The sequence below is a fragment of the Callionymus lyra genome, chromosome 1 (genome assembly GCF_982586985.1).
Source record: "Callionymus lyra chromosome 1, fCalLyr1.hap1.1, whole genome shotgun sequence".
Classification (NCBI taxonomy): Eukaryota; Metazoa; Chordata; class Actinopteri; order Syngnathiformes; family Callionymidae; genus Callionymus; species Callionymus lyra.
Genome location: NC_141818.1, coordinates 54,908,736 through 54,928,123, shown reverse-complemented (window position 1 = coordinate 54,928,123; position 19,388 = coordinate 54,908,736). Strand labels below are relative to the sequence as shown.

At 40.5% G+C, this 19,388-nt stretch overlaps 1 protein-coding gene across 1 annotated transcript in view; it reads left to right on the top strand.

Moving 5' to 3' along the window:
* Window positions 1-16,357, top strand: part of znf366 (zinc finger protein 366) — an 18,218-nt gene extending 1,861 nt beyond the window's left edge. Inside the window, exons 2-7 of the mRNA XM_087785713.1 lie at window positions 1,271-2,032; window positions 4,526-4,693; window positions 5,720-5,870; window positions 13,485-13,676; window positions 15,360-15,534; window positions 15,600-16,357. Coding sequence (XP_087641839.1) covers window positions 1,278-2,032; window positions 4,526-4,693; window positions 5,720-5,870; window positions 13,485-13,676; window positions 15,360-15,534; window positions 15,600-15,991 — 1,833 coding nt within the window. The 5' untranslated portion in view covers window positions 1,271-1,277 and the 3' untranslated portion in view covers window positions 15,992-16,357. The remainder of the gene's footprint in view (window positions 1-1,270; window positions 2,033-4,525; window positions 4,694-5,719; window positions 5,871-13,484; window positions 13,677-15,359; window positions 15,535-15,599) is intronic.
* The last annotated feature ends 3,031 nt before the right edge of the window (window positions 16,358-19,388 follow it).

Below are 19,388 nucleotides of genomic sequence, written 5' to 3'. Positions count from 1 at the left end.
GTTCATAATTTGAAAATGTTCATAATTTGAAAATGTTCATAATTTGAAAATGTTCACAATTTGAAAATGTTCGTATCTTGAAAATGTTCATAATTTGAAAATGTTCATAATTTGAAAATGTTCATAATTTGAAAATGTTCGTATCTTGAAAATGTTCATAATTTGAAAATGTTCATAATTTGAAAATGTTCGTATCTTGAAAATGTTCATCATTTGAAAATGTTCGTAATTTGAAAATGTTCATAATTTGAAAATGTTCATAATTTGAAAATGTTCACAATTTGAAAATGTTCATAATTTGAAAATGTTCATAATTTGAAAATGTTCGTATCTTGAAAATGTTCATCATTTGAAAATGTTCACAATTTGAAAATGTTCGTATCTTGAAAATGTTCATAATTTGAAAATGTTCATAATTTGAAAATGTTCATAATTTGAAAATGTTCGTATCTTGAAAATGTTCATAATTTGAAAATGTTCATAATTTGAAAATGTTCATAATTTGAAAATGTTCGTATCTTGAAAATGTTCATCATTTGAAAATGTTCGTAATTTGAAAATGTTCATAATTTGAAAATGTTCATAATTTGAAAATGTTCACAATTTGAAAATGTTCATAATTTGAAAATGTTCATAATTTGAAAATGTTCGTATCTTGAAAATGTTCATCATTTGAAAATGTTCGTAATTTGAAAATGTTCATAATTTGAAAATGTTCATAATTTGAAAATGTTCACAATTTGAAAATGTTCATAATTTGAAAATGTTCATAATTTGAAAATGTTCACAATTTGAAAATGTTCATAATTAGAAAATGTTCACAATTTGAAAATGTTCATAATTTGAAAATGTTCATAATTTGAAAATGTTCACAATTTGAAAATGTTCATAATTTGAAAATGTTCGTAATTTGAAAATGTTCGTAATTTGAAAATGTTCATAATTTGAAAATGTTCGTAATTTGAAAATGTTCATAATTTGAAAATGTTCATAATTTGAAAATGTTCATAATTTGAAAATGTTCATAATTTGAAAATGTTCGTAATTTGAAAATGTTCGTAATTTGAAAATGTTCGTAATTTGAAAATGTTCATAATTTGAAAATGTTCATAATTTGAAAATGTTCATAATTTGATTCAAGGATATAAAGATAAAACAACTGTTGACATCAGAGTCAGAGATGAAGGTCATGAGGTCGAGGTTCAGGAGAAAAGGTCACAGAAGTTTCCACGTGAACGTTTTTCATCTGAATCTGTCTCTGGTCCTTCAGGCTCCACATGGACGACCTTCCATCCCCGACCTCGTGCAGCAGGTCCTGGGTCTGTGAGGCGAGGAGGGCTGAGGGTCTGGACTCCCTGGTTCCTCAGAGAGAAGGTTCTCACAAACGGAAGAGGACTCCCTCCAGGATGAGCTCCTCAGAAGAAGCAGGTCCGGAGAGGGTCGAGGACGAGCTCCGGGCGTCAGAGGACCACCTTCACAGAACCTTCCCGACCTTGACTCCTGGGATGATCGAGCTGAGTCGACTCCAGCAGAGGTCGCTCTTACCTGTGCAGGTGAAACAAGAGCCTCTGAGCTCGGTGTGGCCTTCACCTCCGTTCCTGCTCCACCCTCCGCTCTACCCTCCGCTGCACCTGCCGTTCCCCTTCTTCCTGCCGCGCCCCGTCCTCACCTTCCCCTCCTTCTTCAGAGCCGAGCCACGGCCTCGCCCCGTGTCGCCCTCCGAGAAGGTGCAGGTGGACGACAGCTACTGCGTGGAGGTGGGCGAGCAGAAGCGCTGGAAGTGCCGCATGTGCGAGAAGTCCTACACGTCCAAGTACAACCTGGTGACGCACATCCTGGGCCACAGCGGCATCAAACCGCACACCTGTCACCTGTGCGGCAAGATGTTCAAGCAGCTGAGTCACCTGCACACTCACCTGCTGACGCACCGCGGCGTGAGGCCACACAAGTGCCAGGTGTGTCTGAAGAGCTTCACGCAGACCAGTCACCTGAAGAGACACATGATGCAGCACAGCAGCGTCAAGCCCTACAGGTGCGTGTTCACCTGAGGTCGGTGTTTTCAAAGATCGGTGTTTTCAAAGATCGGTGTTTTCAAAGATCGGTGTTTTCAAAGATCGGTGTTTTTAAAGATCGGTGTTTTCAAAGATCGGTGTTTTCAAAGATCGGTGTTTTTAAAGATCGGTGTTTTCAAAGATCGGTGTTTTCAAAGATCGGTGTTTTCAAAGATCGGTGTTTTTAAAGATCGGTGTTTTTAAAGATCGGTGTTTTCAAAGATCGGTGTTTTCAAAGATCGGTGTTTTCAAAGATCGGTGTTTTTAAAGATCGGTGTTTTTAAAGATCGGTGTTTTCAAAGATCGGTGTTTTCAAAGATCGGTGTTTTCAAAGATCGGTGTTTTTAAAGATCGGTGTTTTCAAAGATCGGTGTTTTCAAAGATCGGTGTTTTCAAAGATCGGTGTTTTTAAAGATCGGTGTTTTTAAAGATCGGTGTTTTCAAAGATCGGTGTTTTCAAAGATCGGTGTTTTCAAAGATCGGTGTTTTTAAAGATCGGTGTTTTTAAAGATCGGTGTTTTTAAAGATCGGTGTTTTTAAAGATCGGTGTTTTTAAAGATTGGTGTTTTTAACCGAAAATATGTTTTACTCGAAAATATTTGTGTTTCGAAAGTATTTGTGTTTCGAAAATATATTTTAATCCGAAAATATTCGTATTTTGAAAAAGTGTTTTACTACAAAAATATGTTTTACTACGAAAATATGTTTTACTACAAAAATATGTTTTACTACAAAAATATGTTTTACTACGAAAATATGTTTTACTACAAAAATATGTTTTACTACGAAAATATGTTTTACTACAAAAATATGTTTTACTACAAAAATATGTTTTAATACGAAAATATGTTTTACTACGAAAATATGTTTTACTACAAAAATATGTTTTACTACGAAAATATGTTTTACTACGAAAATATGTTTTTATCCGAAAATATGTTTTACTACGAAAATATTTATGTTTCGAAAATATTTTTGTTTCGAAAATATGTTTTAATCCGAAAATATTCGTATTTTGAAAAAGTGTTTTACTACAAAAATATGTTTTACTACAAAAATATGTTTTACTACGAAAATATGTTTTACTACGAAAATATGTTTTACTACAAAAATATGTTTTACTACGAAAATATGTTTTACTACGAAAATATGTTTTACTACAAAAATATGTTTTACTACGAAAATATGTTTTACTACGAAGATATGTTTTACTACGAAAATATGTTTTACTACGAAGATATGTTTTACTACAAAAATATGTTTTACTACGAAGATATGTTTTACTACGAAAATATGTTTTACTACGAAGATATGTTTTACTACAAAAATATGTTTTACTACGAAGATATGTTTTACTACGAAAATATGTTTTACTACAAAAATATGTTTTACTACGAAGATATGTTTTACTACGAAAATATGTTTTACTACAAAAATATGTTTTACTACGAAAATATGTTTTACTACGAAAATATGTTTTACTACAAAAATATGTTTTACTACGAAAATATGTTTTACTACGAAGATATGTTTTACTACAAAAATATGTTTTACTACGAAAATATGTTTTACTACAAAAATATGTTTTACTACGAAAATATGTTTTACTACGAAAATATGTTTTACTACAAAAATATGTTTTACTACGAAAATATGTTTTACTACGAAAATATTTATGTTTCGAAAATATTTTTGTTTCGAAAATATGTTTTAATCCGAAAATATTCGTATTTTGAAAAAGTGTTTTACTACAAAAATATGTTTTACTACAAAAATATGTTTTACTACGAAAATATGTTTTACTACGAAAATATGTTTTACTACAAAAATATGTTTTACTACGAAAATATGTTTTACTACGAAAATATGTTTTACTACAAAAATATGTTTTACTACGAAAATATGTTTTACTACGAAGATATGTTTTACTACGAAAATATGTTTTACTACGAAGATATGTTTTACTACAAAAATATGTTTTACTACGAAGATATGTTTTACTACGAAAATATGTTTTACTACAAAAATATGTTTTACTACAAAAATATGTTTTACTACGAAGATATGTTTTACTACGAAAATATGTTTTACTACAAAAATATGTTTTACTACGAAGATATGTTTTACTACGAAAATATGTTTTACTACAAAAATATGTTTTACTACGAAAATATGTTTTACTACGAAAATATGTTTTACTACAAAAATATGTTTTACTACGAAAATATGTTTTACTACGAAGATATTTTTTACTACAAAAATATGTTTTACTACGAAAATATGTTTTACTACAAAAATATGTTTTACTACGAAAATATGTTTTACTACGAAAATATGTTTTACTACGAAAATATGTTTTACTACGAAGATATTTGTATTTATATTATATTTATAGTTTATAGTACAGTTTATGTTTATAGGAGCCGAGGTCTCCAGCGAGTTCTTGCTTCAACACAGACATTCTTCTCCGGCAGCTGCAGCGTCTGCGGTCGAGGCTTCGCTTACCCGAGTGAACTGAGGACTCATGAGATGAAGCACGAGAAGAACCAGGAGAACATCTGCGTCGAGTGCGGACTGGACTTCCCTTCGCTGGCCCAGTTGAAGAGACACCTGAGCGTCCATCGAGGACCCACTTCCTACAGGTCAGACCCACAACTACACAACTGTGTACAGGTCAGACCCACAGCTACACAACTGTGTACAGGTCAGACCCACAACTACACAACATCGTACAGGTCAGACCCACAACTACACAACTGTGTACAGGTCAGACCCACAACTACACAACTGTGTACAGGTCAGACCCACAACTACACAACATCGTACAGGTCAGACCCACAACTACACAACTGTGTACAGGTCAGACCCACAACTACACAACATCGTACAGGTCAGACCCACAACTACACAACTGTGTACAGGTCAGACCCACACCTCATGACAACTACACAACTTCATACGGGTCAGACCCACAACTACACAACTGTGTACAGGTCAGACCCACAACTACACAACTTCGTACAGGTCAGACCCACAACTACACAACTGTGTACAGGTCAGACCCACAACTACACAACTGTGTACAGGTCAGACCCACACCTCATGACAACTACACAACTTCGTAAGGGTCAGACCCACAACTACACAACTGTGTACAGGTCAAACCCACAACTACACAACTTCGTACAGGTCAGACCCACAACTACACAACTGTGTACAGGTCAGACCCACACCTCATGACGACTACACAACTTTGTATAGGTCAGATCCACAACTACACAACTTCGTACAGGTCAGACCCACAACTACACAACTGTGTACAGGTCAGACCCACAACTACACAACTTTGTACAGGTCAGACTCACACCTTCCTGACTACTACACAACTTTGTACAGGTCAGACTCACACCTTCTTGACGACTACACAACTTTGTACAGGTCTGACCCACACCTTCATGACTACTACACAACTTTGTACAGGTCAGACCCACACCTTCATGACGACTACACAACTTTGTACAGGTCAGCTCACACCTTCTTGACGACTACACAACTTTGTACAGGTCAGACTCACACCTTCATGACTACTACACAACTTTGTACAGGTCAGACCCACACCTCATGACTAAAGACACGTGTGGAGATGATCGATGATGGTTCTTCTCCAGGTGCTCAGAATGCCACAAGAGCTTCCAGTATCCCAGTCAGCTGCAGAACCACATGATGAAGCACCAGGACATCCGGCCTCACATCTGCAGCGAGTGTGGGATGGAGTTCATCCAGTCGCACCATCTGAAGCAGCACACGCTCACGCACAAGGTCGGACTGCGACGCCATCTTGACCTTCTTCTTCCCTGAGCTTCAACCTCCTCCAACGTCATGTTCTCTGTGTCCCTCACACCATCTTCATGTTCTCTGTGTCCCTCACACCATCTTCATGTTCTCTGTGTCCCTCACATCAGCTTCATGTTCTCCGTGTCCCTCACACCATCTTCATGTTCTCTGTGTCCCTCACATCAGCTTCATGTTCTCCGTGTCCCTCACACCAGCTTCATGTTCTCTGTGTCCCTCACACCATCTTCATGTTCTCTGTGTCCCTCACACCATCTTCATGTTCTCTGTGTCCCTCACATCAGCTTCATGTTCTCTGTGTCCCTCACACCAGCTTCATGTTCTCTGTGTCCCTCACACCATCTTCATGTTCTCTGTGTCCCTCACACCATCTTAATGTTCTCTTTGTCCCTCACACCATCTTAATGTTCTCTGTGTCCCTCACACCATCTTCATGTTCTCTGTGTCCCTCACACCATCTTAATGTTCTCTTTGTCCCTCACACCATCTTAATGTTCTCTGTGTCCCTCACATCAGCTTCATGTTCTCTGTGTCCCTCACACCATCTTCATGTTCTCTGTGTCCCTCACATCAGCTTCATGTTCTCTGTGTCCCTCACACCAGCTTCATGTTCTCTGTGTCCCTCACACCATCTTCATGTTCTCTGTGTCCCTCACACCATCTTAATGTTCTCTTTGTCCCTCACACCATCTTAATGTTCTCTGTGTCCCTCACACCATCTTCATGTTCTCTGTGTCCCTCACACCAACTTCATGTTCTCTGTGTCCCTCACACCATCTTCATGTTCTCTGTGTCCCTCACACCATCTTCATGTTCTCTGTGTCCCTCACACCATCTTCATGTTCTCTGTGTCCCTCACACCATCTTAATGTTCTCTGTGTCCCTCACACCATCTTCATGTTGTCTGTGTCCCTCACACCATCTTCATGTTCTCTGTGTCCCTCACACCATCTTCATGTTCTCTGTGTCCCTAACACCATCTTCATGTTCTCTGTGTCCCTCACACCATCTTCATGTTCTCTGTGTCCCTCACACCATCTTCATGTTCTCTGTGTCCCTCACACCATCTTCATGTTCTCTGTGTCCCTCACACCATCTTCATGTTCTCTGTGTCCCTCACACCATCTTAATGTTCTCTGTGTCCCTCACACCATCTTCATGTTCTCTGTGTCCCTCACACCATCTTAATGTTCTCTGTGTCCCTCACACCATCTTCATGTTCTCTGTGTCCCTCACACCATCTTCATGTTCTCTGTGTCCCTCACACCATCTTCATGTTCTCTGTGTCCCTCACACCATCTTCATGTTCTCTGTGTCCCTCACACCATCTTCATGTTCTCTGTGTCCCTCAAACCAACTTCATGTTCTCTGTGTCCCTCACACCATCTTCATGTTCTCTGTGTCCCTCACACCATCTTCATGTTCTCTGTGTCCCTCACACCAACTTCATGTTCTCTGTGTCCCTCACACCATCTTCATGTTCTCTGTGTCCCTCACACCATCTTCATGTTCTCTGTGTCCCTCACACCATCTTCATGTTCTCTGTGTCCCTCACACCATCTTAATGTTCTCTGTGTCCCTCACACCATCTTCATGTTCTCTGTGTCCCTCACACCATCTTCATGTTCTCTGTGTCCCTCACACCATCTTAATGTTCTCTGTGTCCCTCACACCATCTTCATGTTCTCTGTGTCCCTCACACCATCTTAATGTTCTCTGTGTCCCTCACACCATCTTCATGTTCTCTGTGTCCCTCACGCCATCTTCATGTTCTCTGTGTCCCTCACACCAACTTCATGTTCTCTGTGTCCCTCACACCAGCTTCATGTTCTCTGTGTCCCTCACACCATCTTAATGTTCTCTGTGTCCCTCACACCATCTTCATGTTCTCTGTGTCCCTCACACCATCTTAATGTTCTCTGTGTCCCTCACACCATCTTCATGTTCTCTGTGTCCCTCACACCATCTTAATGTTCTCTGTGTCCCTCACACCATCTTCATGTTCTCTGTGTCCCTCACGCCATCTTCATGTTCTCTGTGTCCCTCACACCATCTTCATGTTCTCTGTGTCCCTCACACCATCTTCATGTTCTCTGTGTCCCTCACACCATCTTAATGTTCTCTGTGTCCCTCACACCATCTTCATGTTCTCTGTGTCCCTCACGCCATCTTCATGTTCTCTGTGTCCCTCACACCAACTTCATGTTCTCTGTGTCCCTCACACCATCTTAATGTTCTCTCTGTCCCTCACACCATCTTCATGTTCTCTGTGTCCCTCACACCATCTTCATGTTCTCTGTGTCCCTCACACCATCTTCATGTTCTCTGTGTCCCTCACACCATCTTCATGTTCTCTGTGTCCCTCAAACCAACTTCATGTTCTCTGTGTCCCTCACACCATCTTCATGTTCTCTGTGTCCCTCACACCATCTTCATGTTCTCTGTGTCCCTCACACCAACTTCATGTTCTCTGTGTCCCTCACACCATCTTCATGTTCTCTGTGTCCCTCACACCATCTTCATGTTCTCTGTGTCCCTCACACCATCTTCATGTTCTCTGTGTCCCTCACACCATCTTAATGTTCTCTGTGTCCCTCACACCATCTTCATGTTCTCTGTGTCCCTCACACCATCTTCATGTTCTCTGTGTCCCTCACACCATCTTAACGTTCTCTGTGTCCCTCACACCATCTTCATGTTCTCTGTGTCCCTCACACCATCTTCATGTTCTCTGTGTCCCTCACACCATCTTAATGTTCTCTGTGTCCCTCACACCATCTTCATGTTCTCTGTGTCCCTCACGCCATCTTCATGTTCTCTGTGTCCCTCACACCAACTTCATGTTCTCTGTGTCCCTCACACCATCTTCATGTTCTCTGTGTCCCTCACACCATCTTCATGTTTCTCTACATCCATGAACCTTCTCGTTGACCTCCTGTCCAGTCTATCATACATGTCCTGCACCAGTCTAACATACATGTCCTGCACCAGTCTAACATACATGTCCTGCACCAGTCTAACATACATGTCCTGCACCTGTCTAACATACATGTCCTGCACCAGTCTAACATACATGTCCTGCACCAGTCTATCATACATGTCCTGCACCAGTCTAACATACATGTCCTGCACCAGTCTAACATACATGTCCTGCACCTGTCTAACATACATGTCCTGCACCAGTCTAACATACATGTCCTGCACCTGTCTAACATACATGTCCTGCACCAGTCTAACATACATGTCCTGCACCTGTCTAACATACATGTCCTGCACCAATCTAACATACATGTCCTGCACCTGTCTAACATACATGTCCTGCACCAGTCTAACATACATGTCCTGCACCAGTCTAACATACATGTCCTGCACCAGTCTATCATACATGTCCTGCACCAGTCTAACATACATGTCCTGCCCAGTCTAACATACATGTCCTGCCCAGTCTAACATACATGTCCTGCACCTGTCTAACATACATGTCCTGCCCAGTCTAACATACATGTCCTGCACCTGTCTAACATACATGTCCTGCACCAGTCTAACATACATGTCCTGCACCTGTCTAACATACATGTCCTGCACCAGTCTAACATACATGTCCTGCACCAGTCTAACATACATGTCCTGCACCTGTCTAACATACATGTCCTGCACCTGTCTAACATACATGTCCTGCACCAGTCTAACATACATGTCCTGCACCTGTCTAACATACATGTCCTGCACCTGTCTAACATACATGTCCTGCACCTGTCTAACATACATGTCCTGCACCAGTCTAACATACATGTCCTGCACCTGTCTAACATACATGTCCTGCACCAGTCTATCATACATGTCCTGCACCAGTCTAACATACATGTCCTGCACCAGTCTAACATACATGTCCTGCACCTGTCTAACATACATGTCCTGCACCAGTCTAACATACATGTCCTGCACCTGTCTAACATACATGTCCTGCACCTGTCTAACATACATGTCCTGCACCAGTCTAACATACATGTCCTGCACCTGTCTAACATACATGTCCTGCACCAGTCTATCATACATGTCCTGCACCAGTCTAACATACATGTCCTGCACCTGTCTAACATACATGTCCTGCACCAGTCTAACATACATGTCCTGCCCAGTCTATCATACATGTCCTGCACCAGTCTATCATACATGTCCTGCACCAGTCTAACATACATGTCCTGCACCAGTCTAACATACATGTCCTGCACCAGTCTAACATACATGTCCTGCACCAGTCTATCGTACATGTCCTGCACCAGTCTAACATACATGTCCTGCACCAGTCTAACATACATGTCCTGCACCAGTCTAACATACATGTCCTGCACCAGTCTATCATACATGTCCTGCACCAGTCTAACATACATGTCCTGCACCAGTCTAACATACATGTCCTGCACCAGTCTAACATACATGTCCTGCACCAGTCTATCATACATGTCCTGCACCAGTCTAACATACATGTCCTGCACCAGTCTAACATACATGTCCTGCACCAGTCTAACATACATGTCCTGCACCAGTCTAACATACATGTCCTGCACCAGTCTATCATACATGTCCTGCACCAGTCTAACATACATGTCCTGCACCAGTCTAACATACATGTCCTGCACCAGTCTAACATACATGTCCTGCACCAGTCTAACATACATGTCCTGCCCAGTCTATCATACATGTCCTGCACCAGTCTATCATACATGTCCTGCACCAGTCTAACATACATGTCCTGCACCAGTCTAACATACATGTCCTGCACCAGTCTAACATACATGTCCTGCACCAGTCTATCATACATGTCCTGCACCAGTCTATCATACATGTCCTGCACCAGTCTAACATACATGTCCTGCACCAGTCTAACATACATGTCCTGCACCAGTCTATCATACATGTCCTGCACCAGTCTAACATACATGTCCTGCACCAGTCTATCATACATGTCCTGCACCAGTCTAACATACATGTCCTGCACCAGTCTAACATACATGTCCTGCACCAGTCTATCATACATGTCCTGCACCAGTCTAACATACATGTCCTGCACCAGTCTAACATACATGTCCTGCACCAGTCTAACATACATGTCCTGCACCAGTCTAACATACATGTCCTGCACCAGTCTAACATACATGTCCTGCACCAGTGTAACATACATGTCCTGCACCAGTCTAACATACATGTCCTGCACCAGTCTAACATACATGTCCTGCACCAGTCTAACATACATGTCCTGCACCAGTCTAACATACATGTCCTGCATCAGTCTATCATACATGTCCTGCACCAGTCTAACATACATGTCCTGCACCAGTCTAACATACATGTCCTGCATCAGTCTATCATACATGTCCTGCACCAGTCTAACATACATGTCCTGCACCAGTCTAACATACATGTCCTGCACCAGTCTAACATACATGTCCTGCACCAGTCTAACATACATGTCCTGCACCAGTCTAACATACATGTCCTGCACCAGTCTATCATACATGTCCTGCACCAGTCTAACATACATGTCCTGCACCAGTCTAACATACATGTCCTGCATCAGTCTATCATACATGTCCTGCACCAGTCTAACATACATGTCCTGCACCAGTCTAACATACATGTTCTGCACCTGTCTAACATACATGTCCTGCACCAGTCTAACATACATGTCCTGCACCAGTCTAACATACATGTCCTGCACCAGTCTATCATACATGTCCTGCACCAGTCTATCATACATGTCCTGCACCAGTCTAACATACATGTCCTGCACCAGTCTAACATACATGTCCTGCAACAGTCTAACATACATGTCCTGCACCAGTCTAACATACATGTCCTGCACCAGTCTAACATACATGTCCTGCACCAGTCTAACATACATGTCCTGCATCAGTCTATCATACATGTCCTGCACCAGTCTAACATACATGTCCTGCACCAGTCTAACATACATGTCCTGCACCAGTCTAACATACATGTCCTGCACCAGTCTAACATACATGTCCTGCACCAGTCTAACATACATGTCCTGCACCAGTCTAACATACATGTCCTGCACCAGTCTAACATACATGTCCTGCACCAGTCTATCATACATGTCCTGCACCAGTCTAACATACATGTCCTGCACCAGTCTAACATACATGTCCTGCATCAGTCTATCATACATGTCCTGCACCAGTCTAACATACATGTCCTGCACCAGTCTAACATACATGTCCTGCACCAGTCTAACATACATGTCCTGCACCAGTCTAACATACATGTCCTGCACCAGTCTAACATACATGTCCTGCATCAGTCTATCATACATGTCCTGCACCAGTCTAACATACATGTCCTGCACCAGTCTAACATACATGTCCTGCACCAGTCTAACATACATGTCCTGCACCAGTCTAACATACATGTCCTGCACCAGTCTAACATACATGTCCTGCACCAGTCTAACATACATGTCCTGCATCAGTCTATCATACATGTCCTGCACCAGTCTAACATACATGTCCTGCACCAGTCTAACATACATGTCCTGCACCAGTCTAACATACATGTCCTGCGCCAGTCTAACATACATGTCCTGCACCAGTCTAACATACATGTCCTGCACCAGTCTAACATACATGTCCTGCACCAGTCTAACATACATGTCCTGCACCAGTCTATCATACATGTCCTGCACCAGTCTAACATACATGTCCTGCATCAGTCTATCATACATGTCCTGCACCAGTCTAGCATACATGTCCTGCACCAGTCTAACATACATGTCCTGCACCAGTCTAACATACATGTCCTGCACCAGTCTAACATACATGTCCTGCACCAGTCTAACATACATGTCCTGCACCAGTCTAACATACATGTCCTGCACCAGTCTAACATACATGTCCTGCATCAGTCTATCATACATGTCCTGCACCAGTCTAACATACATGTCCTGCACCTGTCTAACATACATGTCCTGCACCAGTCTAACATACATGTCCTGCACCAGTCTAACATACATGTCCTGCACCAGTCTAACATACATGTCCTGCACCAGTCTAACATACATGTCCTGCACCAGTCTAACATACATGTCCTGCACCAGTCTAACATACATGTCCTGCACCAGTCTAACATACATGTCCTGCACCAGTCTAACATACATGTCCTGCACCAGTCTAACATACATGTCCTGCACCAGTCTAACATACATGTCCTGCACCAGTCTAACATACATGTCCTGCACCAGTCTAACATACATGTCCTGCACCAGTCTAACATACATGTCCTGCACCAGTCTAACATACATGTCCTGCACCAGTCTAACATACATGTCCTGCACCAGTCTAACATACATGTCCTAACCTGTCATAGGCTTCTTCTACAAAGGGACAATGACCTCTGACCTTCTCTGTATTTCTCTCCCAACATTCTTATAAACTGCATCAGTTTCCACGACTCTTTCCAGGCGTGAAACCAGACTGTTGCTCTCACATGTTAACCAAGTCTTGAAAGTATTGGTATCTTGAAATGATTGACACCTGGACACACCACTAAGACGTTCTCCTCCAGGGCGTGAAGGAGCACAAGTGTCGTATCTGCGGCCGTGAGTTCACCTTGTTGGCGAACATGAAGCGTCACGTGCTGATCCACACCAACGTCCGGGCCTACCAGTGCCAGGTGTGTCTGAAGAGCTTCGTGCAGAAGCAGACGCTGAAGGCCCACATGATCGTCCACTCGGACATCAAGCCCTACAGATGCAAGGTCAGTCTCTGTGAGGAACGTGCTGGAGAGTGAAGGAGTGATGAGCAGATATCAAGGAGGCTCCTTGGTAGGAAGGATATCGCTCTCCAACAATGGCTCTCTCCAGAGAACGAGGGCCACAAATAGATTTCATCTCGCGCTCTCTCTGCTGAGGAGCTTCCTGTTTTCTCACGCTCCTCTCGGACACTCGTGAGTCCTTCTCTCCTCCTGAAGGAAGGACCACCCTCACAAGAAAGAATGCAGAGGAAGGACAGCAGAGGAGTTGCCTTCCCTGCCCTCCTTCTCACTTCCTCTCCCTCCTTTCTGCGCTGGACGGAGAGCGAGGGATGGAGGACGGAAACAAGGAAAAACAATGGGATGGAGATCAGGAATGTTGACGCATTCATTCACGGTTACGTGTCCAGGCGCGCGAGTCAATCATCTGACGGGGAATTGGGAGGAAATAGGATCAAACGGACGAATAAAAAACTTGATTTGTTTTTATGCGACACAAATACATCTCAATAGAAGATGAAAGAACTCTTTAGGAATATATTCAACAATAAACTTCAGGAAATAAACCAACATCATTGTTTCATTATTATCAGTTAGTGATCGTTCTAATAACAGCACAATTTATTTTATTATTACTTTTCTTTCAAAATACAACATTTTTGACTAAAGTTTTCTTTAGCATAACCATGAAGATAAAACTAACTATGTTTTATTAAACAAGAGGCAGTCGTTGAAATACATTTTCAAACATTTAACAAACATTTGTTAATAATAATATGAATGAAATTCATAACAGCTAACAGCTAACAGCTAACAGCTAACAGCTAACAGCTAACAGCTAACAGCTAACAGCTAACAGCTAACAGCTAACTACTCTGTTTACTCTTTGTTGCACTTTGTTCATATAAAGTGTTTGTTGATGTTTAGATCTTTTCTTTCATGTTGATTTTTCTTCAGTGTCTCCTTTTTACATCTACTTGAATTACATGTTTCTTTATTTTTAAACTTCTGCTCATCATGTACTTGTTGCCTGTCGATCGTCCAGTAAATGTTCTCAAGTCAAAACATTATTCAATCTTTAAAAAGTACTTTTAAATTGTACTTTTAAATAATACTTTTAAATAGTACTTTTAAATGGTGCTTTTAAATTGTACTTTTAAATAGTGCCTTTAAATAGTGCTTTTAAATATTACTTTTAAAAAGTACTTTTAAATATTACTTTTAAATAGTACTTTTAAGTAATACTTTTAAATAGTACTTTCAAATAGTGCTTTTAAATAGTACCTTTAAATAGTGCTTTTAAATTGTACTTTTAAATAGTACCTTTAAATAGTGCTTCTAAGTAGAACTTTTAAACAGTACTTTTACATATTACTTTTAAATAGTACTTTTAAATAATACTTTTAAATAGTACTTTCAAATAGTGCTTTTAAATAGTGCTTTTAAATTGTACTTTTAAATAGTACTTTCAAATAGTGCTTTTAAATAGTGCTTTTAAATTGTACTTTTAAATAGTACTTTTAAGTAGTACTTTTAAATAGTACTTTGGTTCCACGAGTTCATCGCGTCTCAAGGTCATCATCATGGCCATAAATACGTCACATGCATGAAGAGAAACATGTTCAGACGAAAGTAACAAAATGAAACTCTAAAGTGTGCGTCGAGTCATGAACTTCTCTTGTGCTGCAGCTCTGCGGGAAGGAGTTCAACCGGATGCACAACCTGATGGGTCACATGCACCTGCACTCGGACAGCAAACCCTTCAAGTGCCTCTACTGTCCCAGCAAGTTCACGCTGAAGGGGAACCTGACCCGACACATGAAGGTCAAGCACGGCGTGATGGACCGAGGGCTGGACGAGAGACGTACGAACATCTCGCCGACATCATGTTTGTCCTTCCACGATAATCCGTGTCTTCTCTGGTTGCAGTGTTCCGGCCCCGAGGGAGGTTCTGTCTCTCCTCGCCCGAGGGTCTGATGAGTCGCTTCGCTCAGAAGGAGCCCTTCGATCTGTCCCAGAAGCCTCAGGTCCAGCCCGACCCACGACTGTCCCAGTCGGACGGCGAGAGCGTCCCCGGCAGCTCGTGTCAGGAGGACGACGAGAGCCTGTACGGCCCGGACGCCGAAGACAACCCGGAGCCGAGGCCCCGAGGCGAGGAGGAGCCGACGGCAGAACTTCAGGCGCAGCAGAGTCCAGAGACACCTCCTCGCAGACGGGATCTGGATCAGGAGAGAGGAGGATTCTTTGAGTGGAACCAGGTCAGAAAGGTCAGGTCGAGGACCGGAGAGATCGTGGAGGATGAAAAGAAGGAGGAAGATTAGACACGAAGTGGAAGAAGAACTTTAACTTTATGGCTTGGAATCCTTGTCACACATTCAAACATTTCAAAGAACGACATCATGTCGACGGCGGATGATGAGGTGTCAATCAAACTGTGGAGGGCGTGGTCTGGACTTCTGCATTAGCACCTACCCCTCCTTTAATAAATCAAAAATGATGTCATTTCAATAACAATCCTTGTCAGAATTTAAAAGAATAAAAAACAAGATATTCATGTTTTTTAAGTTTTATATTTAAAAAAAATCAAAACAACAAAAGTTTCCTTGAAAATGTGATGATTTTAATTTTTGTAAATATGCTTGATTTTTACATTTGAACAGTTCGTTGAGTTCACTTCGTAAACGACCATCGATCCTCCTTCACGTGTGTTTTCTGATTACAATAAAAGCTGTAAGAAGTTAAATAAACAGATCTAAAGAATCTTGACTCTTCATTTCTCTTCCATATAAACTTCATCCATAGATTGAAATACAGACGAGACTCTTCACTCGTCCGTCTTCCTTCAAAGCGAAGGAAAAGGAAGAGAAAACACCTTCTTTCTTTCTTGTTTCTTTCAAGTCTTCAGTCTCAGCAGGTGTTCGTGACAAAGACTCACATGTGAGTCCAGAGAACGACATGTTCACGAGATCGTTGTTGAAGTAGGTTTTCAATAATTCATAAATAAATAAACAGTTATTGAGAAATATGACGACATGTGAGTCACTTCTGTCGTGATGTTGATCAGGTTCTTCTTCAACCTCCAGACCCGACTCTGAAAATGAACGACTCCTCAGGAGTCTTCATCCAGATGTTAGTTTGTTTCTTCTTCATAACATTCGCTCCTGGACCTTCAGTCGTGTTTCTTCATCCGTTTGAAAACGTCTGAAATGTTTTTCCTTTTTAAAGAAAAGATCAACAGAAAAACAACGGTGATCACGTTCACACCAGAAAAGCTACTGAACTAAATAATACTAAAATAACATCAGAGCTCGCTTGGATCCACAGGTTCTCTGAGGCTCTTGATTTAAAGGACGAGCTTGAAAGTGTCAAACAACTTGAAGGTCAGAGAAAGAAAAACCAAGTTCGCTGGAAAGAAAGAAACAGATTCTCCGGTGAAATGCAGAAGAGCAACTCGTCTTTCATGACAAACACAACCACGAGTCCCAGATACTGACGAGATACTGAAACTGCAGACGATTGAGGAAGTTCTCACATCCTCGTCTCACCTTCACGCTCACAGTCGACCACAGATCGAGAGCTTCAGGTTCTGCTTCTAAAGTGTGAAGCAGGATCTGCTGGAAACAGAAAGAACTGATCCTGGTTCAGCTCTGACCACAGACGACTCTGGTTCTCCTGATGGCTTCTCTGTCACGAGAACTGAAACATCCATCGTGAGAATGTTTCTGAGAGAGAAAGTTAAACTAGTGTTCAAACTTTTTTACTTCTTCGTCTCCTTCCATGAACGTTTATCTTGAGCAGAAACATCTTTTGAGTTCCTGCGGCGTCTCACCCGAGCTGCTCACGGATGTCACCAGAACCTTCTTGGCTCGAGGTCAAATGAGGCGACAGGTTGACTCAAGGGTGTGACTCTTCTGTGGAACAAAACATGGAAGAACTTCAGCAGCCTCGTGATCGCCCGAGACCTGCAAAACAGGAAGTCCTCACCTGCAGTGGAGACACGAGGAGGAAGCCGGCGTGTCAACAAGACTGTACAAAGTTGAATGTTGTGCTCGAGGACTGAAGCGCCGCCAGTGTTTGTTACAGTTTTACATGTAATAACACTTTTAAACTGTTACACTTTACATCTGTCATACATGGTAATAACACTTTTAAACTGTTACACTTTACATCTGTCATACATGGTAATAACACGTTTAAACTGTTACACTTTACATCTGTCATACATGGTAATAACACTTTTTAAACTGTTACACTTTACATCTGTCATACATGGTAATAACACGTTTAAACTGTTACACTTTACATCTGTCATACATGGTAATAACACTTTTAAACTGTTACACTTTACATCTGTCATACATGGTAATAACACTTTTTTAACTGTTACACTTTACATCTGTCATACATGGTAATAACACTTTTTTAACTGTTACACTTTACATCTGTCATACATGGTAATAACACTTTTTTAACTGTTACACTTTACATCTGTCATACATGGTAATAACACTTTTTTAACTGTTACACTTTACATCTGTCATACATGGTAATAACACTTTTTAAACTGTTACACTTTACATCTGTCATACATGGTAATAACACTTTTTAAACTGTTACACTTTACATCTGTCATACATGGTAATAACACTTTTAAACTGTTACACTTTACATCTGTCATACATGGTAATAACACTTTTTAAACTGTTACACTTTACATCTGTCATACATGGTAATAACACTTTTTTAACTGTTACACTTTACATCTGTCATACATGGTAATAACACTTTTTTAACTGTTACACTTTACATCTGTCATACATGGTAATAACACTTTTAAACTGTTACACTTTACATCTGTCATACATGGTAATAACACTTTTAAACTGTTACACTTTACATCTGTCATACATGGTAATAACACTTTTTTAACTGTTACACTTTACATCTGTCATACATGGTAATAACACTTTTAAACTGTTACACTTTACATCTGTCATACATGGTAATAACACTTTTAAACTGTTACACTTTACATCTGTCATACATGGTAATAACACTTTTAAACTGTTACACTTTACATCTGTCATACATGGTAATAACACTTTTTAAACTGTTACACTTTACATCTGTCATACATGGTAATAACACTTTTTAAACTGTTACACTTTACATCTGTCATACATGGTAATAACACTTTTAAACTGTTACACTTTACATCTGTCATACATGGTAATAACACTTTTAAACTGTTACACTTTACATCTGTCATACATGGTAATAACACTTTTAAACTGTTACACTTTACATCTGTCATACATGGTAATAACACTTTTAAACTGTTACACTTTACATCTGTCATACATGGTAATAACACTTTTTAAACTGTTACACTTTACATCTGTCATACATGGTAATAACACTTTTTAAACTGTTACACTTTACATCTGTCATACATGGTAATAACACTTTTTTAACTGTTACACTTTACATCTGTCATACATGGTAATAACACTTTTTAAACTGTTACACTTTACATCTGTCATACATGGTAATAACACTTTTTAAACTGTTACACTTTACATCTGTCATACATGGTAATAACACTTTTAAACTGTTACACTTTACATCTGTCATACATGGTAATAACACTTTTAAACTGTTACACTTTACATCTGTCATACATGGTAATAACACTTTTTAAACTGTTACACTTTACAT